Raw genomic sequence first — 25183 nt, 5'->3', positions numbered from 1 at the left:
TAAAGTAAAGAATATATTACGGCATAAATGACTCGGGCTTTATTTGAAACACAGGCTTTTAATGAAGAAAGCACTGTATGCCTGGGCAATGGATGACTGTTTTTTGTTAAAGGAAGATCTGATGAACTGCATCTTGAAATGGCTAGTGGGGGTGGGGCTTGCACTCTTACAGGGTAACTCAAGATGAGGAGACCTCGTGGGCTCAGATCACAGTCCATGAGCAAGCATGGTAAACACTGACCGCTGTATCACCTGCAGCTAAACCAGCCCCTGCAATCTCCCCTCAGGTCACTGCACTAGAGGAGGTCATCACTGTGGGCTTGCACTCGGCACACGTTTGATGCTGAAAAGACGTTACAGTGCAGAACACCCCCGTTTTTTTTTTTTTTTTTTGTTCATAGAAAAGAAAAGCGTTGAAATCTGCTGTGCGGTCTAGCTTCTATACACCATAAAATGTGTCATGTTTACAAGGCATGGAGCGTTCTGATAGAAGATACTGCTACATTCCTGCTTCTATACATTTTTAAACAAACATACAGACAAAATTCTTGTTTGCCGAGGTATCGCCTATATAGAAAAGGTTAAAGGTCCAGCAACTTGGTGTGGTTAGCCCTGTGTATCTCTAACCTGCAACCCCTGGTCATGATTTGAACCTGTGTACTGCCAATTTAAAAGGCACCCATAGGCAAACCACTTAGTAATCTTCGCTGGTTGACCATATTCCTTTACTATGCTGTAATTTCTATGTCATTAACCAAATGAGGAAGCTGTCACTTGGTGCCTTTTAAAATATTCTGTTCCTCAGCACTTAGAGGCCCTCTGGGTTAATAGAAAGAGCAAATGTTTGAATTGAAGAGAGCAAATGTATATCATCCCTGGCACTTTTCTCCCGAGCAAAGCGGGCAACTTCACCATATTGAGTCAAACAATGAAAAAAATGCCACACTGGTTTTTTCACACTGAATCACAAGAACTTGTGCCAACATCTGCTCGTTCTCAGAGCTGTTAAAACAAGCGCTGAGGCATCTAATAACAATTACGCCATTAGGAGGGGGTTTAAAAAGAATAGATCTTAAATCTACACCCTCTCCCCCTTTTTTCCAACATTAACTCTCAGGAGTGACACCTTGAAAATAAGCAGACGTAAAGAATTAAACAAAAACTGGTAGGGAATAATTTGCAACTCAGTCCTTGGTGCTAAAACATGAAAAATGTTAAGTTTATATAAACAACTAACTGAATCTCATCCATGCCAATTATGGAGAAAAAGGCTTAAGGGAACACGGTGCTGGTTAGCGTTTCATCCTTACATTTTTAAAATTTATTTATATTATGACACCTTTTTTTTTTTTTTTCTCAAACAAATGAAAACTGCTCTTAAATGGTAATTTAGCCTTAATGGAAAAAGTGAAAGAAACTGAAACTCCTTTTATAGGTGCAGTTAAACCCTGTGCTTCTAAACTGCTCTGGAAGCCCTCTGTGTATTTGTAGTCATGACAGCAGTGTAGCTTTTAAAAATCAAAGGGGAGAGTTATTGATTTAAAAAGGCAGGTATTATATTTTAACTCCTCCAACCCACTTCCCCTGGCCTATAGGGTCATGAACCACATGTACACCCTCAGGGCTCGTTAAACTGGATTGACGATTCATATCTTGTGCTTGAACAAATAGAAAGGGATCTGCTTGGGAGAGTGGTTGGAGTATTGGCTGATGGTCTACGCTCTCTGTCTAGAATGCATGATATAAAAGAAAATGCATTCCAGTAAAATAATACTGATTTTAAAACACTGGCAGTCTCTGCAAAACACAGGACATCTCATAGTAGTATAACGTGCAGCAAGGCAGGCATTGCACAACATGCTTTTTGGATGTACTACTGTATAATGCTAGGCATGTAAAAACACACACACAACGACAAAAGGGCGTGAAGGCTTTCATCGGTTATAACTGTGGGCCAATTCTCCAAAATCTTGACAATTACACAACAGCTTTCCTTATTGGTTGGAGTTATAAGAGGTCATGAATATCCAAACACTTTCAGGTAAGAGAGGTGGCTACTACTTGGCAACAGTTGCTGCCTTAACCGTACAACATCTCAAAGTCCTTTGGGAACGGAGAGGTGCCACAGCTGTCCTTGTGTGCGTGTGTTGGTGGTGCTGGTGGCGTTTTGCTTTCTCTCTTGTTCTTGATTGGCTGTCGGCTTGATTCACCCCCTTCCCTCCCCACCCTCCTTCTGCAGCTCTGTGAAGGGGAGGGGGTTTGCGTCAGTGTGTAAGGGTTACCTGCATGCAGTGGTAGTGCGTGCTCTTGCCGTTCAGGTGACAGCTGTGGTAGTACACGCTGCAGTCGTCCAGCGGGCTGAAGCGCATGAACCCGTGCTGCAGGGAGTTGTCCCGCTTCTTGTGCATGTTGTAATGCCGGATGACGTCCTGCTTACTGGTGAATCTCTGCGAGGGACAGAACAGACACAGCAACAGGTTTTGAGAACCAGCAACAGGTCTTTTTATCACTCTGGCAACAGCTGCGTAATGCAGAAGCCAACTGGCAGTGCGAGGCGCTGTGCGAAGCCAGGAGAGCGGTTCCAGTTCACTTTAGCCTTTTTTTTTTCTGAAATTCATTCTCGTGAAAAGACGGGGGAGGGGGGTACATGTGTGTGTGTTGCTGGAAGGAGGATCACACTGAACACTGCGAGGCGTTTCCCCAGCACGGGCTTACGAGACAGGTTTTATTTGTTTTATTTTTTATTTTTTAAGAATAATCCCTCAATTTAGATTGGGATGCCGTGTCATGTTTCCAGTGTTTGTTTTGTGTTTAGAAAATCCAATTCCAGGCAGTAAGCGTTTATTTAAAGTGCAAAGAAAAAATACCCTTTAACCCAAAAGAAAAATAACACTTAGCATGTACATACATATGTTACGTATGTACAATATGATTCTTTACAGATTTTCAGATTTTACTCCTTTGTTTTCCCCCAACAGGGCACTTTTCCTATGCAGTTTTCCAGGCTCTCAGTTCTAATCTCCAACCCAGAGCAAACAGCCTCCCAGCAACTGAAACCCTAACCATTGTGAACGTTGCTTAATTCCAGTAACACTGTTGCATATGCATGACATCACATGATATCATATAAGCATGCACTGGTGTTACAGGAACTGAAACAAGAGCCTCTGCGTGCAAATCAATGTGTCTGTCCAATCTCAACTGATTACATTCCTTAAACGTTACAGTATCTATTGTCATTGTGATCAAACTCACTGATTACAAAAGAAAAAGTTCTGAATTGATTACTGTTTCAATGTACTTTAGCTTTGTCAACTTGACCACTGTTTTAGAAGCTCCTATTACATTTTAGTACTATCGTGAAACCTTATTTTTCCACTATATTGGCTGTGGAATGGCTGTTGGCGGACACATTAAAAATGACCCCGTCCTTCCCCGTTTCTGAAATATGAAGTACTGTACAAGCACTTGATGTTGTATACACGGTAAGGCAAAGCAGATGTAAACCATGCATCATGAAAAAGTCAATCTGGATTTTCAGTTATATACAGAAGGTAAGCTGCAAGATGTAAGACTGCACAGGGTGAACTGCCAGTTTGACAAGTATGTCCCAGGACTGCTGCAAAACATGCTAAAGCAAAAGGATTTTGGAGCGATTCATGACATCCAATAAAGACAGAATTAAATGGGTTTGCGACAGAGGTTAAGTAGCAATGGACTGTAATGTCTGACCACGCAGACGTTAATCTACAGACTATACAAAACAAACCAATCATGTGACGAGCGGGTATAGTGAGCACTGGCCTCATTCCCAAGACACACTTCTTTGCATACAGCAAGGATGTTGTGTTTATCACACATACTACAACCTGAATACTGCCTGGGTTTAAATCGCCTTCTGCTTATTTATTAGATTTGTTTTGCACATGACTAGGACATGGATAGGAAAGGATTAATATTGTGATTGTGGATTATAAACGTTCAGACTACAACCCCAGAGCACAAGCAGATGCCTGCAAAATACAGCCATATTTAAAGCAGATGCAGGGCAATTACTTCCACCCCAGCCCTGCTTCTGGGCTGCTTCTTAGCCTGCACCTTCCTCGGCCAGTCAAGGAAAGCCGAGATGTAACAATAATTATGACTTGGCGATATAAAGCGAGTCATTGCTTGAGCTAATCTAATATTTTAATGCAGTGTTTTCATGAACCCGTCCCAACACCATGTCATGTTTCTACGATCTCTATTCCATTTTTACTGTTCTTTAAAACAGAAGTTGGAATGTTGAACGTGTTCCAGAATCCGTGACCGGCTCAAACAATGCCTATACATGTTCCTTTTCTTATTAGCGAGACTGTATGTTCCAGTAGCTAAGGTGTGTCCCTATACTATGCATGTACGTCACCTTAGGTTACCCCTTGTCAGTTGTAACTGAACTGTAACAGATATTTTTAGCACTTTATGCACATCGCTTGACGCGCCTTGACCTCTTATACAATAATTCCAACCGATAGGGAAAGCTGTTCCGTAATTGTCAAGATAGAAGCAGGCTTGTTCAGATTAGAATGTCAAAAAGGGATTTGAGTAATTGTATCCATTTCGTCAGTATATACTCATTTTATGAAAGCAGACGATCTGGGACTTGAAGGGGGGGGGGATTAAATAAATAAATAAATAAAGACGGTATCTAGATTTGACTGTACCTGTTTGTTGCCTTGAAATAAGAACACTTTGCACGGCAAACAAAACTGCCAGTTTCTAGTTACGAAACTCTGCGGCCCAAAAACTTCAACGTTATTTTCTTAAAAAAAAAAAATTGTCTCCGGGAAACAATTGATGCTCAATGCCTGCCAACTAAACCACATCTTGTGGCACCCAAAACAAATACATCAATACAATATAATACAATTAGACAAACTGCTTTCATGCTCATAAAGTACATGGCCACTGGTCTGTTTAACTGTGTGAGTCATTTTCACAAAAAATCGTTTCTTATTTTTGTTCATGAAATTGCATTCTCATTGTGTGTTTCCTCCTCTTCTCATGCTGGTTTCTCATCGATCAGTACTAACTGAAATGGACTGCAACGCACTCAGCCTATTTATTTCAATAGCACCACAATCACAATCTTATGATAGGCTGCTTGGTTAAAAACAAAACTATCAGGTTAAGGAGCTATACATTTGTACCCTTCGATTGCTCTTTTCTTTAAACCTTACCCTGTTGTCTTTTTCCCCCTCTTCTATAGATCAGACTAAAGAACTGTGATAACGAAAAGCAAAGTTTGTTGTTTCTTTTAAAAATAAATGGCAAGTCATAGCTCACTGAAATGGAAAGACTAACCACGCTGGAATCCATTTCAGAAGCAGTGTCTATGTGAACCTGTAAAGTAAACGCAAACCCCTTAATCAAGCACATCAGCATTCTCACAAGTCCCTGTATTGTTCTGCTTGTTTGTCAAACTTTATTTCCATTTGACTTGGGTAAAGCCAATTTATCCAGTCACCACTGTATATTATAAATTCACTTCCTGCACAAAAGTACTGTGGGGTCAGGAGGGGTCCTTATACCTGTTACACAGGAAGTCCAATTATAGTGTGGCTTCACCCAAACCAAACCAAAATGGACTAGGAACTTGACAGAATATTGTGCTAGCAGGTATATTTTTGAGGCTTGCTTCTTCTTATCCCTATACACGCTTACCAGAACAAAATACATTGCATGAGTTGACGTGAAAAGTTAAAAGCTACTGGAAAATCTGCTAAGGAGAAAAAAAAAACAACATTGACTGTAAAACAGTGAAGCATTGCTGTGGGGTGTGCTGTTTCCTCAGCAGAGGTCCAGCATGTGTCTGTGCAATATCTAGTGTACACATCCTTGCCTACCTGGTAGTTGCACTCAGGGTCCAGACAGTGGTAGTGCTCTCTATACTGGTAAGCACAGTGCAGGTGTCCGCAATGCTGGCTGCCAGAAAACCTGCAAGCAATCCACAAACAATCATCCCTAAAACATGTACTTTACAGCTTTGTTATAGCTAACACCTGTTACCAGGGAGTCACATAAGGTTACCACAGTCTTGAGTGGCTGCAATGACGACAGCACCAGAGTAAAACGAAACACCACAACAAAACAGTGGTTGTCATAGAAAACTCACTATTAATTGTGCTAAAATGACATAGATACACAGATAAGATACAGTGTAAACTAGCTTGGAAACCATATACAGTAGTTCTCATACAGTATATGCACAGTATTCAAAACTTTGCAGTAAGATCCATCTGTATCTGAAGCATGTGAAATGAAACAATCCTATACAGTACAGTGTCCACTGCCATCGGTAAGGGACCGAACATTTGCAGCTGGGTAAGACATGTGCCTGCATATTTAGTTCTGAGGTTCACTGACTAGTAAGAGCAGGTGGCTGCAAGTACTGGTTTCATTGCAAGACACATATCCGAAGTTCAGCCTCTTTAACAATGTTCTGTCATATCTGAAGCCATTGTTTCATTTATTAAATCGCCTTTTTCAAGCCTATTTATCAACTTCAGATGTCAGTTTGAAGACAATGGCTCATTCACTCCCCCTTCATACTGCCCAGGCTATACAACAATCACTGCTCTTTATAAAGCAGGAGATTTAAGAATTCCAGTAAAATATAATAGTTTATGCCCCCCCCCCAGTGAAAATGGTCAATGGGTAGCGGCCGCCCAGCAGTTGCAGTGATTTTTAAAGTGCAGCGCAGTTTAGAGGAAGCGTTTATTGAATTGTCACTGTGTTAGAAGGCTAAATGACTGCTTTTTAAGCTAAGTGCTATCACTTAGATATTACCTCCCCCCAGGAAACTGGAATGGCAAGTGTTTCAATAGCTGGCAAGGAGGCGGAAATGTTCCAGTCCGCTTATCTGCGGCAGCTCCACCGCACAGGTTGAGAATACGAGGCTGGCTTGTAGCGTTAAAAAAACACAACAGGTGACTGATGATGTAGCAAGAGCCACTGCCTCTACCATGGAGGCTGCTTTGACATACCACTGCAAGTTCAACTCAAATGAAAAGTAATCCAATATCCAGTGCCACACTGTCAAACATTGTCATTGCATGCAATTTAAATAATTACATTTTACTCTGCCATGTACTGAGTTCTGAGTTAAAACATGTGTACCCCTTTACCATGGGATGAGCCATATTAGGTATACACACTGCTATAATTTCCTATTGGATTTATATGCAGTACTCATTCATTCAATAATTCATTTTAAACACTACTCTAACATTATTACAAACACTTTCTTTAAAGTCTCACCACAACGTATTTGAGCTTTCCTAGTTAACAGTTTGCTAATCACAAGGGATCAGATAAATATCATTAACGATTAACTTTTTGTGAAAAAAAAAAATTAAAAAATCTGCTTATTTATTGATAATTTGTCCCTGCAATCCCATAGTTAAAGCGACACATTCTGTGTGTTTAGAGGCTCTTTATAACCTTGTCAATGATGTCTATTAAAAACTTTCAATTACAGCTAAAAACACACAGAAATAAACAGTTGTACTATTTCTGCCAAAAGCACCATCTGCTAAAGCACAAAAAAACCCCAGAAACCCTAAACTGAAAATAGCATTAGATCTAAGCATTCAATGTTTTTCCAGAGCAGTCTGGATTATCCCAGGGCTGCCTTTAGCGATCACTTTGCAGAGTTCATTAAGCTAATTGAACAGCAAAGCTGTTGTGTTTTGAGGGGTGGGTGTTGGGGGTGTGGTGGCTGTTGCAGGTTTTATGTTTTATTCCCCACCTCTTCCTATTTTGTCCCACTCTGCTCAGCCTGCACAGGCCTAATTGTCCGCTGCTATTCACTCGCAGATTAAATATTAATTTTGCAACAATACACAGATTGCCGTGCATCTCATGTTACAATAGAGGCATTTGGATTAAAGTGCTTAGAAATAGCAAATCGTTTAAGTGGAAAACAGATCAACTAAATAGTTGCAGGGTGATCTTTAAAAGAGCAAAACACCCAGGTACATGAAGTAGCTATTTTTATTTTTAAGGGCAAGGTTGGAGCAGGGGGGTTGGGGTTGGTTAACTGGTGCCACCAACCTCGCTCATTAGATCAGAATCCTGGGAAGAATAAGCCACAGATGCAGGCTTCGTTTGCCCTCTTTTGAGTGCTTCTCTTCTCAAACCGGGGACTGAAACAGTATAGCAGCTCATCTCCCGCCACCCTGCGCATCAACTGCCGAGATGCTTAGATACATTTTATGCATTATGCAGCGCAAATATCAAAACACTTCTTGGCAGTGCCAGGAGAAGCCTCATTAAAAATTCCTTAATTAAATCTTCTTGCTAAATGTAATCAGTCCAAGGAGGTTTTGTGTGTGCATGTGTGTGTGTGTTAACACTGTATGTCTATCAGTGTGCAGGCACTGATTTCTGGCTCCAGTGTTGTAGGTAGAAAAACTGTTTAACACATATGTAATACACTTCTATAGTTTTCAGAGTAAATGAGGAATACTAAAAAGCTTTGTTGGTCAGAAATTTGTAATAACTATTTATTATCTTAAGAGAGCAATTAATTATCTTTAAGGAATCATTTGTTGCCCTCAGTTAGTACTGTACTTTGCTGCAACTTCACTACGTCAAGTAAAGAAGTGATTTTAAACTTTGGGGAAAAAAAAGCAGCTAGCTTTGCATACCTGGCAATATATTTCTGGTACAGATTGACATCTTCAATGACTGTTTTCTCTGCTGGCAATCCATTCCTAATGCACCACACAAAAGAAAAAGGATTAATGTGAACCGGCTCCATTGTTAATAAAAACAAGCTGACATGATATTTATGCAATTTCAAACTTTGGGGCTATCAATACACATTTCTAAAGTGTAACAACGTTTTCATGTACAAATGAATCAAGGGAGCGTAAGCGCATTATGATGCATGGCCTCCCAACACATAAAAAGAAAAACGAGTTATAAATCACTAATGCTCTCTTGGTGGGTGCACTTATGGAAAACTAAGCGAGTGAAAGGTCAAATGCTCTTCAGAGAATGCCCCCTAGCCCTTTCTTCACAATGTATTTAATAAGATCTTGGGTTAGTTGTTTCTGTCACTGGTGACGGCTGTCATGTGCCATACACATAGTATAAAATGGGACATCAAATTATATTGAGGATGCCAAAATAGGGAAGATTTGTGGTTGCCAACTCGCCAAGCTGAGAATGTGTTTTTATACAAACAAGCAGGGCAAGATATGAATTGTCTGCAAAGCAGATGGCACCTCGGATTGAAATAGACAATGGCAGCTCCCGCAGGAGAGCTCCCTAACCCCACCCCACCCCCTCCCTCTCCAGTCACGACGACGTTAGACCGTGCGTGGCAAGGTTATCCCCAGACTGTTATTACACCTGTTACCTTTTGACCCACAAGTGACTGTATTCTACTTATTTCTGTAAACTCACACCTACATGTTGTGATGAATAGCCTGTCCGATCTGACTGGGTGTACTGGGTTCCGCTGCTACACATCTTTTGCCCACAAGGTGCATGCTACAGACAAGAGGGTAGTGGGTTACTGGTCTGGATTGAAATATGCATGTTGTTTTACTATTACTGTGCAAGTTTAATACAGGACAAGTAGCTTCTTTCAATTCTGAGTATATTAAACTAAAGCCTCATGGGCTTCAGCTACTTATTATGTATTATATCTATGACACTTAATCATTTAGCAGAATGCAAACCAGGGTGCATCTGGGTTAAAGTCAGTGTTAGTGAGATAAGGTTAGGATAACAATTAAGATAATACTTTCAAATACGATGCACAGCGTTTCCCAGTCTGTATTGTACACTAATCCACATTATACAATGTGCTAGTTACAGAAATTACAACAAAATGCATATTCTACACAGGTGAATATTATACAGTAGAAATAATGTATTACTGGAACAATGCATGACAAACAAAGGTGCACATTGCAAACAGGTGGGTATTATATAGCAAACATTGCAGAGATGGAATCCTGCATTAACATTAATGGAATCTGGTTCCACTGTGTAAGGGTTATAATATACATATGTAGAGGAAAACAGCATTGTAAAACATTTTCTCAGTTTATGATGATCAGGTTAAATACACAGTGTCCTAAACATGAGTCGACCTCACTGGCAAAAACCTATTAACTTAACACCTGCCAGTTACTGCTATAAGCTTAAACACAATGTATTTCTGCTTTTACATGCCAATCTAGAACGTTACCAAGAGGTATTTTCCCCACAGAGTTTACCTGACTGACATAACGTTTGCCTACATCCGGAGTTATAAATGGCTCTGTATTTTAGTTCCTTGTCAAGTTAAAGAGAACCAACATCTACAGCTAATAGACGCTTACCTGACTGTAGACACGGTTCCAGTGGTGATGGAGTCAGTCTTAGAGAAGCTGGATTTCATGTGCTCAGGGGTGTTGAAGCCGAGGTGTGGAGACTGATCCCCTACAGCAGCAGCAGCGGTGGCCGAGGCTGCAGTAGCAGCCGTTCCCAGTGCCCCTGCCGTTCCCGAGAGCGGAGGCAGGACAAGAGCTGGCTCCGTCTTCACCGGCATCAGCTTCTGGATGTTGCGGATGTCGTACTTGGAAGGCCTTCCCACTTTTCCAGTTTTGAAGGCAATGGCTCCCCCCATGTCCTGGCTGCCCTCCCCAGGCTTGAACAGGTGCAGATACTTGACGTTATCCAGGTCATACTTGGAGGGCCTCTTGTAGGTGTTGCCATTCTGAGGCCGCAAGCTCTCACCCGTTTTCAGCTTCTGGATGAAGAAGTCATACTTTGAAGCCCGGGAAGCCAGGTTCTGGATTTGGGAGGAGCTAGTAGGAGGTACAGACAGGGTGACGCCCTTGGGGTCCGACGGGAGAATCTGTCCCTCGGGGCTCTGCAGCCGCCCAGCCGGCTGGTGTACAGCCCCCTTTTCCTGTGCCAGTCTGGAGTTCAAGTCCTCGGGTTTGGGGGCGTGCACCGGCCAGGGTAGAGTCTCTCCGGCCTTCAGCTTGCGGATGTACTCCTCGTACTTGGAGAAGCGAGCACGCCGGGTGACCTCGTCGCTCGAAAGGGGGGAGGACTCTGAGGTAGCAGCTTTCAGTTTTTCGAAGCTTATCTTCCTGGCCAGTTCATCCCTCACCTGCTGGTCATCGTAACCGAACATGCCCAGGAACTCGTTCATGGTGCTTGCTGCATAGTCACGGAGAGCAGAGGCTTCCCCTGTGGAATGAGTCACAGGAAGACGGAGTGAAAAGGATCTACCATTTGGTGTTTGTAACTAGCTTTACCATTGCCGATCAATGACATCACAGAAACCGCAGCTTATTGTAACATAATGGCAGTTTTGCTACACTAACTGTTTTTAAACTGATCAGATAGGATGCCTACACACTAAGGCAATGAATGGGTTGAGCCACAAATAAAGGTTTTTTTTTTTTTTTTTTTTACAGTGCACGCAATCCTGCAGTGTTCTTCTGCTCACTACTTTAGGTTTTATGACTTTTTGGAAATTAAAGTAATTAACACTGGAAGAAAAATAAAAAGGAGTTCATCAACGTCACCCAAATCAATTTCACTAATTGGTCTTGTCAACGGCTTCTCAGTACATAAAGCAAAGTTTTCAGAACTGTATTGCTCTTGCTAACTCACTAGAAAACGTAGTTAGAGATCTTATTACTATTGAACCCTGTCACAATGCAGCATCAATTATGAATCCATTTTAGGGAGTTTCCAAGCTATTTGGAGATATTTCAAACTAAACATGACCTAAATAACAATAATTAATTCTGGAAATCCCTTATAAAGCAAAAACAAAAGGATCCCAAAAGATGAATAAAAATACTCAGCAGCATAGTCAAATACATAAAAATACTCAGCAGCATCAGTCATATATATATATATATATATATATATATATATATATATATATATATATATATATATATATATATATATATATATATATATATAATGTATTTACTATGCTGCTGAGTATTTTTATTTATTTGACTATGCTGCTGAGTATTTTTATTCATCTTACGGGATCCTTTTGTTTTTGCTTTATAAGGGATTTCCAGAATTAATTATTGTTATTTAGGTCCTGTTTAGTTTGAAATATGCTAGGTGCTTGCCCTTAATTCCCCAATGTAAACAGAATGAAAAGTTATTAGTTGTTCTCTATAAATATCAGTCTTTTCTCATATACTGCAGGACATACATAGCATATACACAGTTTTACTTTAAATATACTACTGCATTGCTCCTTAATGTGGACCATTAAAATATCTCAGTTATAAGGCAAAGATAAACGCTTGCTTGTGCACTAAAATCCAGGTTATTATTATAGCACGCATTAAAAACACACAGGGCTGTCCCCTACATCAAGGACATAAGGAAAAGGGACAATGTAAAGTTTAAATTGCAATACACAGAAATCGATTCTGGACCAGTTCAGGGCAACAGCTACCGTGTGTGTTTTAAAACAGAAAAAGAAACAGACTTCAGGGTGGGAACCTGAATACCACCACCCTTCAAATCTACGCTATTCCTGAAGAATTATTAATGACTATACTATTCCCTAAATCCATCAAATAAAACAGAAATACAGGAGGAAAGAGGTACACCATTGAGAGAGGCAGTTTTAGCATTTGCTGCTGTTTAGATCCAAGCACTGTATTTTGCTCTTATTAAGACTGAAGTCATTGTATTTTGTATCTTGCTCTTAATTGCACTGTAATTCTTGAAACACATTTTTTGTTTACAACTGTAAGGTCGCCCTGGGTAAGGGCGTCTGCTAAGAAATTAATAATAATTATATATATATATATATATATATATATATATATATATATATATATATATATATATATATATACACACACACAACACACACAGATAGATAGATAGATAGATAGATAGGACAAATATTTATATTTTATACCACATGTTGTACAGACAATCCACACATATCAACCAACATGAGGGTGTGTAATCTGTATTTTTCCATCATCTGTCTAAAAACAGGAACGTCTAGTCCTGCAACAAATCTCTTATCCCACCTGTTGTGCAGACTTTACATTTCGATGTTTTCAAGACAGAGTCACACCTTTATTTTGGAATCAACAAAAGCAGGCTGCATTTCCTTCATTAAAAAAAAAAAAAGCCTTTGCAAGAGACTTCTCTTCATTTATTTGACTTTTTATTTTTTTATTTTTCAGGAGCATTCGCTCTAGACGGAGTGGTGTAATGCTAGCTGGGTGCGATGGTAATTAATACTCAAAATGTCATCTTTGGTCTCAGATTTCTGTGTTCTTGCTAAATCTGCCTCTCCCGTGCTTTTCATTTCTCCTCCAGGCCTGTAAAATAATCCCTGGCTTTCCATCATGGCATCACGCTCACTTGACTTGGTGGCACATCAGTATGAAATGAGATCCCGTCAGATCGAAAGGACATGAAAAATTGAAAAGAAATGTATCAGGTATTTGAGAGGAATTATAGTTTTAAAACAAGCACTTTGTTAGATTGCCTGCTGTTTGGCGGCGGTGAATGCTTTGTGGGTGTTTGTCAAACAAATGTAGCGGTTCTTAATGTTATTAAGCTTTTTAACAGTTACAGTCTACTTCCAATTACAATGGATGTGCTTTTAACACCTTAGCAGAACCCCAGTGTCCTGGCTGGTGTAGGTACCAACAATAATTGTAATCCCAGCACACTTGGTTTAGATTGAGTTAAAGCTGGACAGGGAAGGAACCCACAAACTCATAATAATGCAATGGGGCATTTTTCTCACCACCATTCCATATATGGTTTGATTCAGTATCTGCAGGTAGGTTATTACTCAGCTCTGTTTAACCACAAATGTAAGCACGGAGTTAAAGTAAACACAATTTGAGACTTTTTTTTTTTTTTTTTTTTTTTTTGAAAAAAAAAAGGAAAAATGTAGCAGAGTTTGAATGTTTTACACACTTAAACCTACAGTATAGTACATTATAGATGTCTCCCTTTCCAAGTTAAACAACATTTGGAATTATATTATTTAAATAAACTATTTACATATTGAATTAAATAAACTGGTATTGTATATAAATAACAATATATATATATATATATATATATATATATATATAATATATATATATATATATATATATATATATATATATATATATGTGCACAAAAAATGGTGTGAAAAGTTAATCTAGACCATACCAATATCCTCAACTCTCTTCTCCTCATGCATATTTTCTGAGGAAGCAAAGAAAATATCTTCCTTATATTTTAAATGTTCTGTCTTACAGCAAGGCAACACTCCCTCTTTTCATCAGTGTGTCTGTTCTATATATACACTGCACTGTACTGTATAATGAGGTGAGTATGTGGCACTGCTGTTATTATTCACCTGTACTTTGGTTCAACCTAAACTTATCAGTTTAGGTTATAATACTTATCAGTATTATAATTGTGTTATATCTCTAAGAGGGTGGAAGTATTTCTTCTTGGTATTTAATAGGAGGAAGAAAGCTTGTGTTTTAGGTTCCGCATCGCCCTGCATTGTTAGCAGCACCTCAGACGTGCCAAACCAGGTGGGTTGGAACAACAGGTTGCAACACTTGTAGGTTTTTCTGTGAATTAAAGTTGCAACAGTTCTGACTGAAGGCTAAGGGGGTTTTGAGTGAAGCTTTTCCTGGAGGAGTTGTCATTAACCTGCCTCGGTGGAACCCAACAAAAAAGACGAGAGAGAGAGAGAGAGAGAAAGGAGAGAGAGAGAGCCCGCAGGCCTTGTCTGAGTAGAACGTACGAAGAGTAACTTCACTGGGTAACTCAAGAAACAGTTGTAGTTTTGATGGCTGACAAAATATTTTGAAAACCCTGCATGAAAAGCGTGTCGGCTGATCTCAGATTTCACCCAGGAATTCATCCCCTACTGTTGATGCAGACAGACTTCCCTGTGGTTCCAGCGGCACTCTGGGAAGTGAATGCTAGCCATTTCCGCTCCGAACGATCTGAGCTGGCGTCTCAGATTTTGTATTTAAATGTTGCAATTCAGGCACTTTACACACTGTAGTTTGAACTTTGGCATCTACAGTACAGTATTACCAGCCACTTGCTTTGTACAGGGGAAATCGTGAGTCCCTTAAATGAATCCCCATCTAAAGTGAAATACAGAACACCCCCATTACCAACTGACAAAGCAAAGTGAAAGTGGCAGTGTCCTTCATAACAACGTTTCAGAAGAGATTGACCTGGATCGATTTTTAAGACGAACTGGGTACATTTATAAATAAGGCAATTATACTGAAGCCATATTTCAGCTCATTTCAAGTGAGTTTTGTGTTTTGTGATAATAATAATAATAATAATAATACTGTTTTTTTTTCTTTCTTTGAAATCTATATAAAAAAAAAAAGTACCAAACCTTTTTTCTCCCCACCTGTATTACATTTACAGGCTGCTTGCATGTATGTTTTTAACCTTATCATATTTCATGATACCGTGTGTGTGTGTGTTTTTGGTGCCCCCAGACACACAGAGATCCCTGGATTGAGGAGCGAGGGCCTGTGTGGCTCGCGAGCGTCACTGGAGGAGTATAAAAAGACGTGCCACTAATCATTGCATTTCATGTGGACAAATTCCACCATGCAACGCGCAGGCCTTGTCTATGCTTGAAGCAATTAGGGCACATTTTTCTTCAACAACGTGATAACAAATGGGCTTTACATCTCCCTTTTATTGACCAAACATGGGCATAAGCCACGTACACATATTGTCCTTGATACCTGGCAAAGAATTAGTTGCAATAAAAACAAACACATTGAGCAATATTTGAGAATAATCTCAGGTAAACTGCAACATTATGAAAGTCTTTGATTTGTTAAAATGCATAATATAGTGACACCATTCACGGTTATTTATCATTAGCTCATCTGAAGAGCTTTCATTCAGTTAGTGGGAAGCTGCAAAGGATCACAGAGTCTATTACATATAAACAATATTGTTTTTGTGGCTCTGGGTTTACAGTCAAATCATGTACGCCAATTAGCTGTTCTCAAAATACATTGTTTTCCTAGTTTTATTCTGTAATTGCCACTGTGCTTTCTAAACTGCAATATCTAAATTATTGAAGCAATATTCCGCAGTTCGGGTGACATCCTCACAGCGTTTTTATGTGAGGAGTTAAATGTTTTGAAGGTCACAGTTTCTCTCATTGATCTTGCAATGTTTGTTAATTACATTGTCACTGATGTTGTGAGAGATAATTAAGCCACTATGTTTATATGCATAATTATCTGCACACTGCATCAGCCTTTGAAAGACAGGAGCAAAAAAAAAAAAAAAAAAAAAAAAAAAATCAGGCTTAATTTTGAGCTGCTCTGAAATGTGGCAATATAGGTGCCCTACTCCGCTGTAACAGCACAAAGAGAGAAAAAAGTATTGCAATTACAGAAAATAGTGCGTCCTCTTAATTATTTAATCTCTCTCTCTCTCACGTTTTCCCCCCTGCCAGTAAAGCTTTGAAACCAAATAGCCTTGCTCGCTTAAACCGAACGCCAACACTGAGGTGCTGTGTGCTTCACAACAAAAAAACTACATTTACAGAATTTCTGTTTTTAACCATGAAATAAACAAAACATGACTAATAAAAACCACAGAGAACACATTTCCCGGAGTAAAATGCTGTATTTTCTGAGAACCGTTGGTCCCACTTCCATAAGACAGGCCACAGCTACTGCGTATTAACTGGTGTGAAAAAGAAACTTTCAAAAAATGTATACATTGATGGGAAAACAGTAAAGAAGATGCAGAAGATGCAATCTGCTATCTCCAATACCATCTTGCTGCATTTGAGAAAACCACAAAGGACACACACACACACACACACACACACACACACACACACACACACACACACACATTCTGATCACTTTCTTTGTGCTAGTGCTGTGGTGAGGTGTTGTTGTTGACAAAGGTTGAAAATATGGAACCAGGTACAAACCCCAATACTCATTCTGATCTCACACCTGGTAGCCTGGTGTCCTATTAATGAGAATACCAGCAGTGTGGCAGAAATGTCGTGGCGCTATTAAAAAGATTGACATCCGGGCAGGACAAATGATCTGGGTTCGGACACTTTCTCAATGGATGGGAGGGCAATTTTATGACAAAAGGAAGCAGTCATGAATACTGCCAACTCCGTTTACTGGCCCAATCTTTGTAGGCATTCTCCTGGCGTTGGACACAGAAACACAATGGAATGCAGTGCAGTGTTACACAGAAACACAATGGAATGCAGTGCAGTGTTACACAGGAACACAATGGAATGCAGTGCAGTGTTACACAGGAACAACACAATGGAATGCAGTGCAGTGTTACACAGAAACACAATGGAATGCAGTGCAGTGTTACACAGAAACACAATGGAATGCAGTGCAGTGTTACACAGGAACACAATGGAATGCAGTGCAGTGTTACACAGAAACACAATGGAATGCAGTGCAGTGTTACACAGAAACACAATGGAATGCAGTGCAGTGTTACACAGAAACACAATGGAATGCAGTGCAGTGTTACACAGGAACACAATGGAATGCAGTGCGGTGTTATCGCCTTTAAAAGTTTATAATCAATTAATTAATTGATTAAACCCTGCATCACTACATTTGGGGTGTACTGAATCGCTTCTAAGATGGTATCACGGTTTCATTTTTGTTATGAGTTTGGATTATAATGCTTTTAAACTGTAGACTGGCGCAATTAGTATTACTTTATAATGTTTGACCAGTGTGTGCTATTCTTAAAACAGACTGCACTCCCAGTTGCCTTTGGATTCAGAATTGAATTTGTCATGCAGTGCCTGTGTACTTTGCATGCACTCAGGCTGTTAGTGGTCTCTATGGGGCTGTTAACACAATGTTTCAATTCAATTGTCACTCAAAACAGTTACAGAAATACAGATAAAATTACTAAAAATTTGCAAGTAAACGGTTTTTTGTCAGTTTCAATCCAGCAGATTGATTTCTTGGGGAGCTGTAATGAATTCATGAATCTACTGCTTTTTTTTTGCTCGTTTTTTTTTATTTTATTTTTTTTTAAACAGATTTTGAAAGCAGCTTTTTTCTGTTAGTGTTTCATGCGAGATCACAAACTGTTTTTAGGACAAGTGTACCTGATTTTAGTTTAAGCTCTTGGAATGACCAATTCCCAGGAAACAAGATAAACACAGATGTGCACTTGTTCAAGAAGGAAAACTCCACTACAATGCAAGGAAGTAGCAGCTCCCACCATTTCATGATTAAATACACTGAGTATGAATTTAGCGCTCTAGTGGTCATGCAAGCTTTAGCCAAAACAACCCCATTATGGGCCGGCATACTGCAAACCAATCAGCGCAATTCTGTTGAATCAGGTCTGAATAGGCTGCTAATGTGGAGCAGAGGTATTTACTAACCCACATGGCTGTAGTTTTCCAGACTACATGTTGGTGTCTCAGTCACTGCAAACTACTTGTGTTAAATCAATGCACCACGTACCTGGGGAAGCAAAGGGGACCTGCCTAGCGGGAGTCTCGCTAGAAGAATTGTAGCTGTCCTCCTTCAGGGCAGCCTCCTCGGAATCCCTGTCATCGTGGTAACTGCCATCCTGTGACCCCTGAACCTCCTCCAGGTCCTCTGCATTGTCCTCCTCATCGCTGCAGCCCTTGGGCTGTACCATGTATACCCCTTCGGGGGGGTGCTCCTCGCCAGCGATGGCTTTCCTTACCCTCACCTCCCTGTGCTCCATGGGGGGCTCGTCCGAATAATCCCCATTTACCCATTTCTCAATGGCCTCCCTCCGCCGCTTGTCCTCCTCGAAGCTTTGGATATCGTTTAGCCCGTCTGGAAACTCAGCCTCGGACCTATCGAGGTCTTCGTGGTGCGAGCCATCCCGCTCGCTGTTCTCCTGTACGCTCAGGTCCCCCTCTCCAGGCTGGGAGACATCGTCGTAGACCACCTGCCTGCTCAGCTTTGCACAGATAGCGTTCAGTTTTAGGCCACCTTTCCGTTTGGCGGCCATCTTGGATTTACCTGAGGTCTTTTCAGTGCATAAAGTTCTTTCAGCTGTTGAAGGAGGTAGCCAAAAAAAAAAAGAAAAAAAAAAAAAAAAAAAAAAAGTATAAATTTTATATAATTTTAAAAAAACAAATTAGAAAATAATTTTTAAAATAAACAAAATTTTTATTAATTAATATTTATAACAAAAAAAAAATTTAAAATTAAAAAGTATGATAATACATTTTAGAATTGTTTGTAATCCAAAAAAAAAAAAAAACAAAAAAAAAATATAATAATTATTAAAAAAAAAAAACACTTTTGAAAAATGTATTTTCGGTTTGTCGTCGTTGCCAACCAATGTCTAGTAGCTGAAGCTTTCCAGTTTATCACGGCTTCATTAAATCATCTGTTAGAATATTTCACTAGTCCAAGAAAGTTTAGCCCTTATTACCAACTCCATACTGTGCTACAAGCAATCCCATTTAAATGGTGAAATGGATTGCTTTCAGAACAACTCCAGATGCGACAAGACATTTTTACTTGGAAGCTGCACAAGCCCTGAACACCTGATTACAAATACAAAAACAACAACAACAACAACAACAACAACAAAGCAAATAGATTTTCCAGCCATTATTTTGATCCCCGGCAGCTCCTATCAGCCACCTTCCTGGCCGTTTCAGCCTAGTCATTTTAAAACCCTTCCAGAGAGAATCAAGCTGAAAACCACATTTTAGATATAAATCAGACCCCCAACAATGTACCCAGCAGCCATTCTGACATGATATAATCCTTTACATGACAGGCTTATAAAAACACAGTGACATTTTATATTCTCTTTACCAAGAGAAGCTGAACATCTGCCAATAACGTAGCTGCTTAGCTTCAACTCCGACAGCTTCAAACAAAACTTCTGCCGCCTGTCAAACTCCATCGAGCACCTCTCCAACCTCTTACAAGGGCTCGGACGGCAACACCTCCTGAACATTATACCTTTTCCCTGCCTCAGACAGCTCTGATAAATACATGCTGTATATGAAACCTGCAGCCTTCCTGCCTTCTACATATCAGTTTAGTAGAAAACTCTAAGGCAGCTTTCACTTTCAGCTCCTCTCTGTGTTCGCTACCTCCTGATCCAAAAAGGTAGAGAAAAGCTATTAGTCTTCCATCAGTTGAGAAATGCGATATTATTTATAAACGCTACGCCTGCAGCCAACCCCACACAGCAGAAAAAAACACATGTAATGAATCTTTAAATATTTACAGAAAGGAAGAGAAAGACAGCAGTTTCAAAAGTTTTTTTTTTTTTGGTTAAACTTAAGGTGGTCTGTATATTTAATCTTGTGTGTGACATATTCTCATAAGGAGTTACTGAGGTTGCTTCCCTCTTGTTTTCATTATTTCTACAGTCTTCTAGTCTTTACTTTAATCATTGCGGCCTTTTTTTTTTGTAACAAAGGTTTAATTTTCTACAAGCCAAGAACTACCACACCCCCACGTATTAGAGCTGTTCCCAGTTACATCCCCTAGAACCTGCACGACACCAGTAAGTTCCCCAACACGTTTCATTATCTGATGATTCCTGTTCTTGGAAAGGCGGGTCCAATAACTTTGCTATTCTTTTTTTTTTTTTTTTTAATTGATCCACTTTAGCTGAATTGTCTCCTGATACCACGCCAACCTTGAATGTGTTTTCCTGGGCAACATCAAGCCTGTTCTAAGTTCAGATCTTTATCGTCTTGTAAATTACTTATTGCACATCAAGGCCTGGGAGTTCAAGACCAAAATATATCACATTAAATCCCCTGGAATTGTTTTATGTTCTGGTGTTTCGAGGCTATTTTTAAAAATTCACTTTTGAATAACAACAACAGAAAGTTTCCAGACCTTAAATGAATACAGTGTACTTTATATATGGTACACTTTGCAAGAATAAATCTCTCTCTCTCTCTCTCTAAAGCCCCTTTCACACTGGCACTTCTACCCAGGTCCGGAACCGGGTTCTGGCTACCCGGGTCACAATCCAGCGTAGTGTGAAACCATGTACCCGGGTTGAGCGAGACAAAATGCACGAAGGCCGACGAAATAACAAACAGCCACGCCTGCGTGAACTTTCAGTTCCGCAAGGAACGTTTTGTTTATTCTGCTTAGCCATGTTATTTGTTGCTTGAGACACACACCATTAGCCATTTTGCAGCAGGGATGAAGAAACATCTGCTCTAAAAATTTTGGTTCAGTCTTACCTGCTAATTACAAACTATTCAGTTCCCAGCACACACTTTCTCAGTTACTGTATTTACATCTATGTCTTCCCTTTGAAACAATGATTTGGAATCGTGTTGGTTGTTAGCAGGCCGTATCTAAACAGAAGATAATTGTACTTTTTTTTTTTTTTTTTTTTTTTTAGACAATCGGGTGTCAGGGTTAAAAGGTCACTGTCTAGAGGACAGCAATTTGGAAAAAAAAAATCAGCTGGAAAAACTATTAGGAAGTGGAAGACATCAATTTTAAAGTATTTTCTCAGAAAACCTCAGAAGGAAGATTGAGGTCACCTGTGCGTAGCAGCAAAGGTCGTTCTGTGTTTACAGCTTTCTGTATTTCATGCTTTATAACTACTGATTCCCTTTGCATGGCAATCTTGCCTTCCTTGTAGGAAATGACCTCCAAGACGCTTTTTTTTTCTTTCCATTAGCGACTCTATGTCCATTTTCACAAACAAGCACGCGGAGGAACTATCAGCACATTGTCTGAAAAGAAAACAAAAAAATCTGGGCTCGTGATTGTTTGCAGTTCATAATTGTAAGTAATTGAGGCTAAAATGAATCCTGTTTTTCTCTTGTGCCCATGTTAACACAGGCATTTTACAGCTGAGCTGAAAGAGAAGTGCAGTACTGTTAAACCAAATGCAAACTGGTTAAGCTAAGCTGTTTGCTTGCCTGCACTCACGTTGTTGTGAAGCAAAATAATTTTGCTATGTATGGTTTGACCCTCAGTTTAAATACTCACTCATTCACTCACATTCGTGTTAAAGCAAGGATGCATTGTAAAGGGGTTGTTGAATTTAAGTTGTGTTATGAAGCTATATTATTATGGGATCTAGTCACAATTTTTTAAGACATTTATATTAATTAAGTCTGCAGTTCAATAAGCCTTTTTCAACCTGTTTTAGAGTGAGTTTACTAGTGTATTCTAACATTTTAAAGCACTATTTAAAAATAGTCTTTACAGTTTTGTGAACAGGGCCCTATATTATTATTATTATTATTATTATTATTATTATTATTATTGGTATTCTTATTATTACTGCTATTTTGGTTAAAACAGCTCATGCTGTAGAATCAGCATGCAGTTTAATCATATAGTTGTCATTACTGTATTGACTATAGAGCACACAATAGCAATTACTATGGTTACACCCCAGTGTTTACTTCAGTTGCTAACGTGCACTATACACAGTGTAAAAATCAGTTGGGATAAACATGAAAATGCAACCCTTTGGATTTCCTCCTGAGATTTTTCTGACTTTTTCCTAAAACAAGCCTTGCACTCGAGAGACGGGCTGAAAAAAAAAAAAACATGACTTCGAAACCTCAGCTGAAAAAAAAACAAAAAACTGCAATTAAGCTACTGTGAATAAAACCAAGAAAACAGGATGAAAAAGAACAGATTTACGCACAATTTATTTAGTGCGGGAGCCCTTAGGTTATAATGATACGAATAACGTACAGTCCTGCGGTTCTTTGTTGTATAGTTTATTGACTATAAATATCGTTACATAGCGAATATCACAAGACTACTGGAGAAACTACTTGTATATGATTACGACTAATATCTGTATGGACTTCAAATTTCCCTTAATGCACAACATTAGGAAGAAATGCACTTGTTAAAAAACGTACCAGTAATGACTATTCTCCCCCTGGAACATCTAATGCAAGGTTTATTCATTTCTCTTAATTCATGCAAAGTCTATACACACAGAGCCACGTTCCAAACACACCCAACCCTGTTCATAAATCAGCACACAGTAGCTAGCAGGGGGGGCTCTTACCAGTTAAACACACTGAGCTGAATGTCGAGTACATTACTATATCTATTCAGCCCTAATTAAGCAGTGCTACAGGGGCGTGGGAATGTTTAAAAACTAAGGAGGGGGTGAGCAGCATTTAGTGTAACTGAATGAGGCAGCTAATTTTGTTTACAATTAAATGTAACTAATTGAAGCCAAAAGTCCCAGCAAATTGGATGTGTGGGCTGGAGTTTTGGTGGCACAGGGATGCCCCAATGAAGAAGATGGGCACTATATTGCAGTGTAAGTCTTCTAAAATTAAAATGAAATAATGCAGGGCTTCTTTGACTTCAGTGTTATAATACGAATTTTTAAAAAAGTTAATTAAAAAGAAACACATCTGGGAAAGTGTGGTCGTCTTCTTAATGTCCTGTCAAGAGACCCCCTTTACTTGTTCCAGTTTCACTGTCACTGTTCACCCCTCGAATTTGACTCTGGCTGTCAGGTGTCATTTAAGAACTCTGTGTGCTGCTTGTAGCATTTGGGTCAAAACTCAGTGCAGCTTCCTTCTCTAATTTACAGCTTTCAGGAAGGAAAAAAAAGCATTTCTGGGCTGCATTTCAGCCCAGAATTAACAAAGCGGAAAGAGGCTGCTGGACAAATACACAGCATAACCCAGACCCCTGGCCTCTTTTTCATTTTCAATACACAAGAATAACAATAAGCAGGTCCCATGACCCTGTCGTGAGATTTGCAGTATTTTTTAAACAGTCTATGCTGATGCTAAAATTTCCATTTTCTACATGCATATTTAATTGAGATTTGTCCCAGTGGTGCGGAAATGATTTGTTTTTTGCTCTCTGTTCACTTGACTCCTCTTCGGAGTCGGTAACCCTGATTAAGACATTCGCATTAATTTCCCTGCGCACACCTTTTTTTTGGTGTGCATTAATGGTTCTGATCGTCTAATTAAAACTTCTCGGCTTCACTGCTGATCACCGCTCGTTGCGCGCCTGACCTGAAGTTTTAATTGCCGCGTCAGAAGCGATAATAATAATTTCTGGGTTCTGATAATTAAAAACAATGCCATTTCTAACTACATTTAAAAAAAAAGAAAGAGAGAGAGAGAGAGAGCTACTGTTTTAAAAAAGAAAAAAGAAAAACAGCAACAACTGCCAAACAAGCAAGTGATGTGTTGACGCAAAGAAAAACTTAAAAAAAAAAAAACAGACGCCCACTGTTCTGCCAGTCAGATTTACTTCAGAAGGATAAAGACGACACACTAGATCAGGGCAATTACTCGCCTCTCAATCTCCATTAGCTGTTGTCTTGTCATACCAATTGCAATGCATCTTTTTCTTTTAAAAAAATGCAATTTCTGTTCATTTATAACATATTCCCTTGTGTTTCAATTCAAATGGCTCAGAGGTTTGTACAAGCGATACAGTATCTTCACTCTCTGCAGATTGGTTGGCAGGTTCAATAGCCCTGGGTATGTAATAATATTTTCATCGTGATGTCTCTCTCAGTCAAGAGACTGGAAGGGACTTCTGTCTTTTAAATTATTTCGGTTTATTAAAGGTTAAAGTGTGGGAAATTCTTTCAGATGGCTTGATATTATTAAAAATGTCCCTTTAGGGAGCATACAGCTCCAGTGTAATCTTCTACTGCATTGTCTGAACATTTAACTTTTAATGCCTTTTTAAAAGCAACAATTATCTTGCTCTACAGTGTTGATATACAGGATCAGAATCTGAATACAATTGGGTTAATTTACAAGTAATGTTTGAAACATGTTGACAAGATGTGGGCAACAAAAAAAAATGTCCCTGAAAGTTAAAGTCAGATAATAGCAAAAAAAAATATGAATGGTTTCATGAAACAGCTTTCATTTTAACAAAGAAAAAAAACAACAACTAAGTAGTAAACTGAAATGCTCAACAAAAACCGATACTTTGTATTAAACATTTTAAAAAGGCCATAAAAAAATAAATCTATTTTATTATTAATACATCAGCTGCATTGTCTGCTTGCTTGCTTTTTTTTTTATCAATAAAGCACTTATTGCTTTTAGTCTAGAATGTGACCTTGCATGCTGCATTCTGTCTTTGCAATGACCTTGGGGAAC

At 39.3% G+C, this 25183-nt stretch overlaps 1 protein-coding gene across 1 annotated transcript in view; it reads right to left on the bottom strand.

Moving 5' to 3' along the window:
* Window positions 1-19980, bottom strand: part of casz1 (castor zinc finger 1) — a 37880-nt gene extending 17900 nt beyond the window's left edge. Inside the window, exons 1-7 of the mRNA XM_041274055.1 lie at window positions 19890-19980; window positions 18546-19112; window positions 10380-11238; window positions 9460-9540; window positions 8691-8756; window positions 5886-5976; window positions 2283-2447 (exon numbers count right to left, since the gene is read on the bottom strand). Coding sequence (XP_041129989.1) covers window positions 2283-2447; window positions 5886-5976; window positions 8691-8756; window positions 9460-9540; window positions 10380-11238; window positions 18546-19112; window positions 19890-19980 — 1920 coding nt within the window. The remainder of the gene's footprint in view (window positions 1-2282; window positions 2448-5885; window positions 5977-8690; window positions 8757-9459; window positions 9541-10379; window positions 11239-18545; window positions 19113-19889) is intronic.
* Window positions 19981-25183: the final 5203 nt, after the last annotated feature.

Source organism: Polyodon spathula, chromosome 16, assembly GCF_017654505.1.
Source record: "Polyodon spathula isolate WHYD16114869_AA chromosome 16, ASM1765450v1, whole genome shotgun sequence".
In the NCBI taxonomy this organism is placed as follows: domain Eukaryota; kingdom Metazoa; phylum Chordata; class Actinopteri; order Acipenseriformes; family Polyodontidae; genus Polyodon; species Polyodon spathula.
The sequence above is the reverse complement of the archived record's forward strand: the minus strand, read 5'-3'. Positions and strand labels throughout refer to the sequence as shown.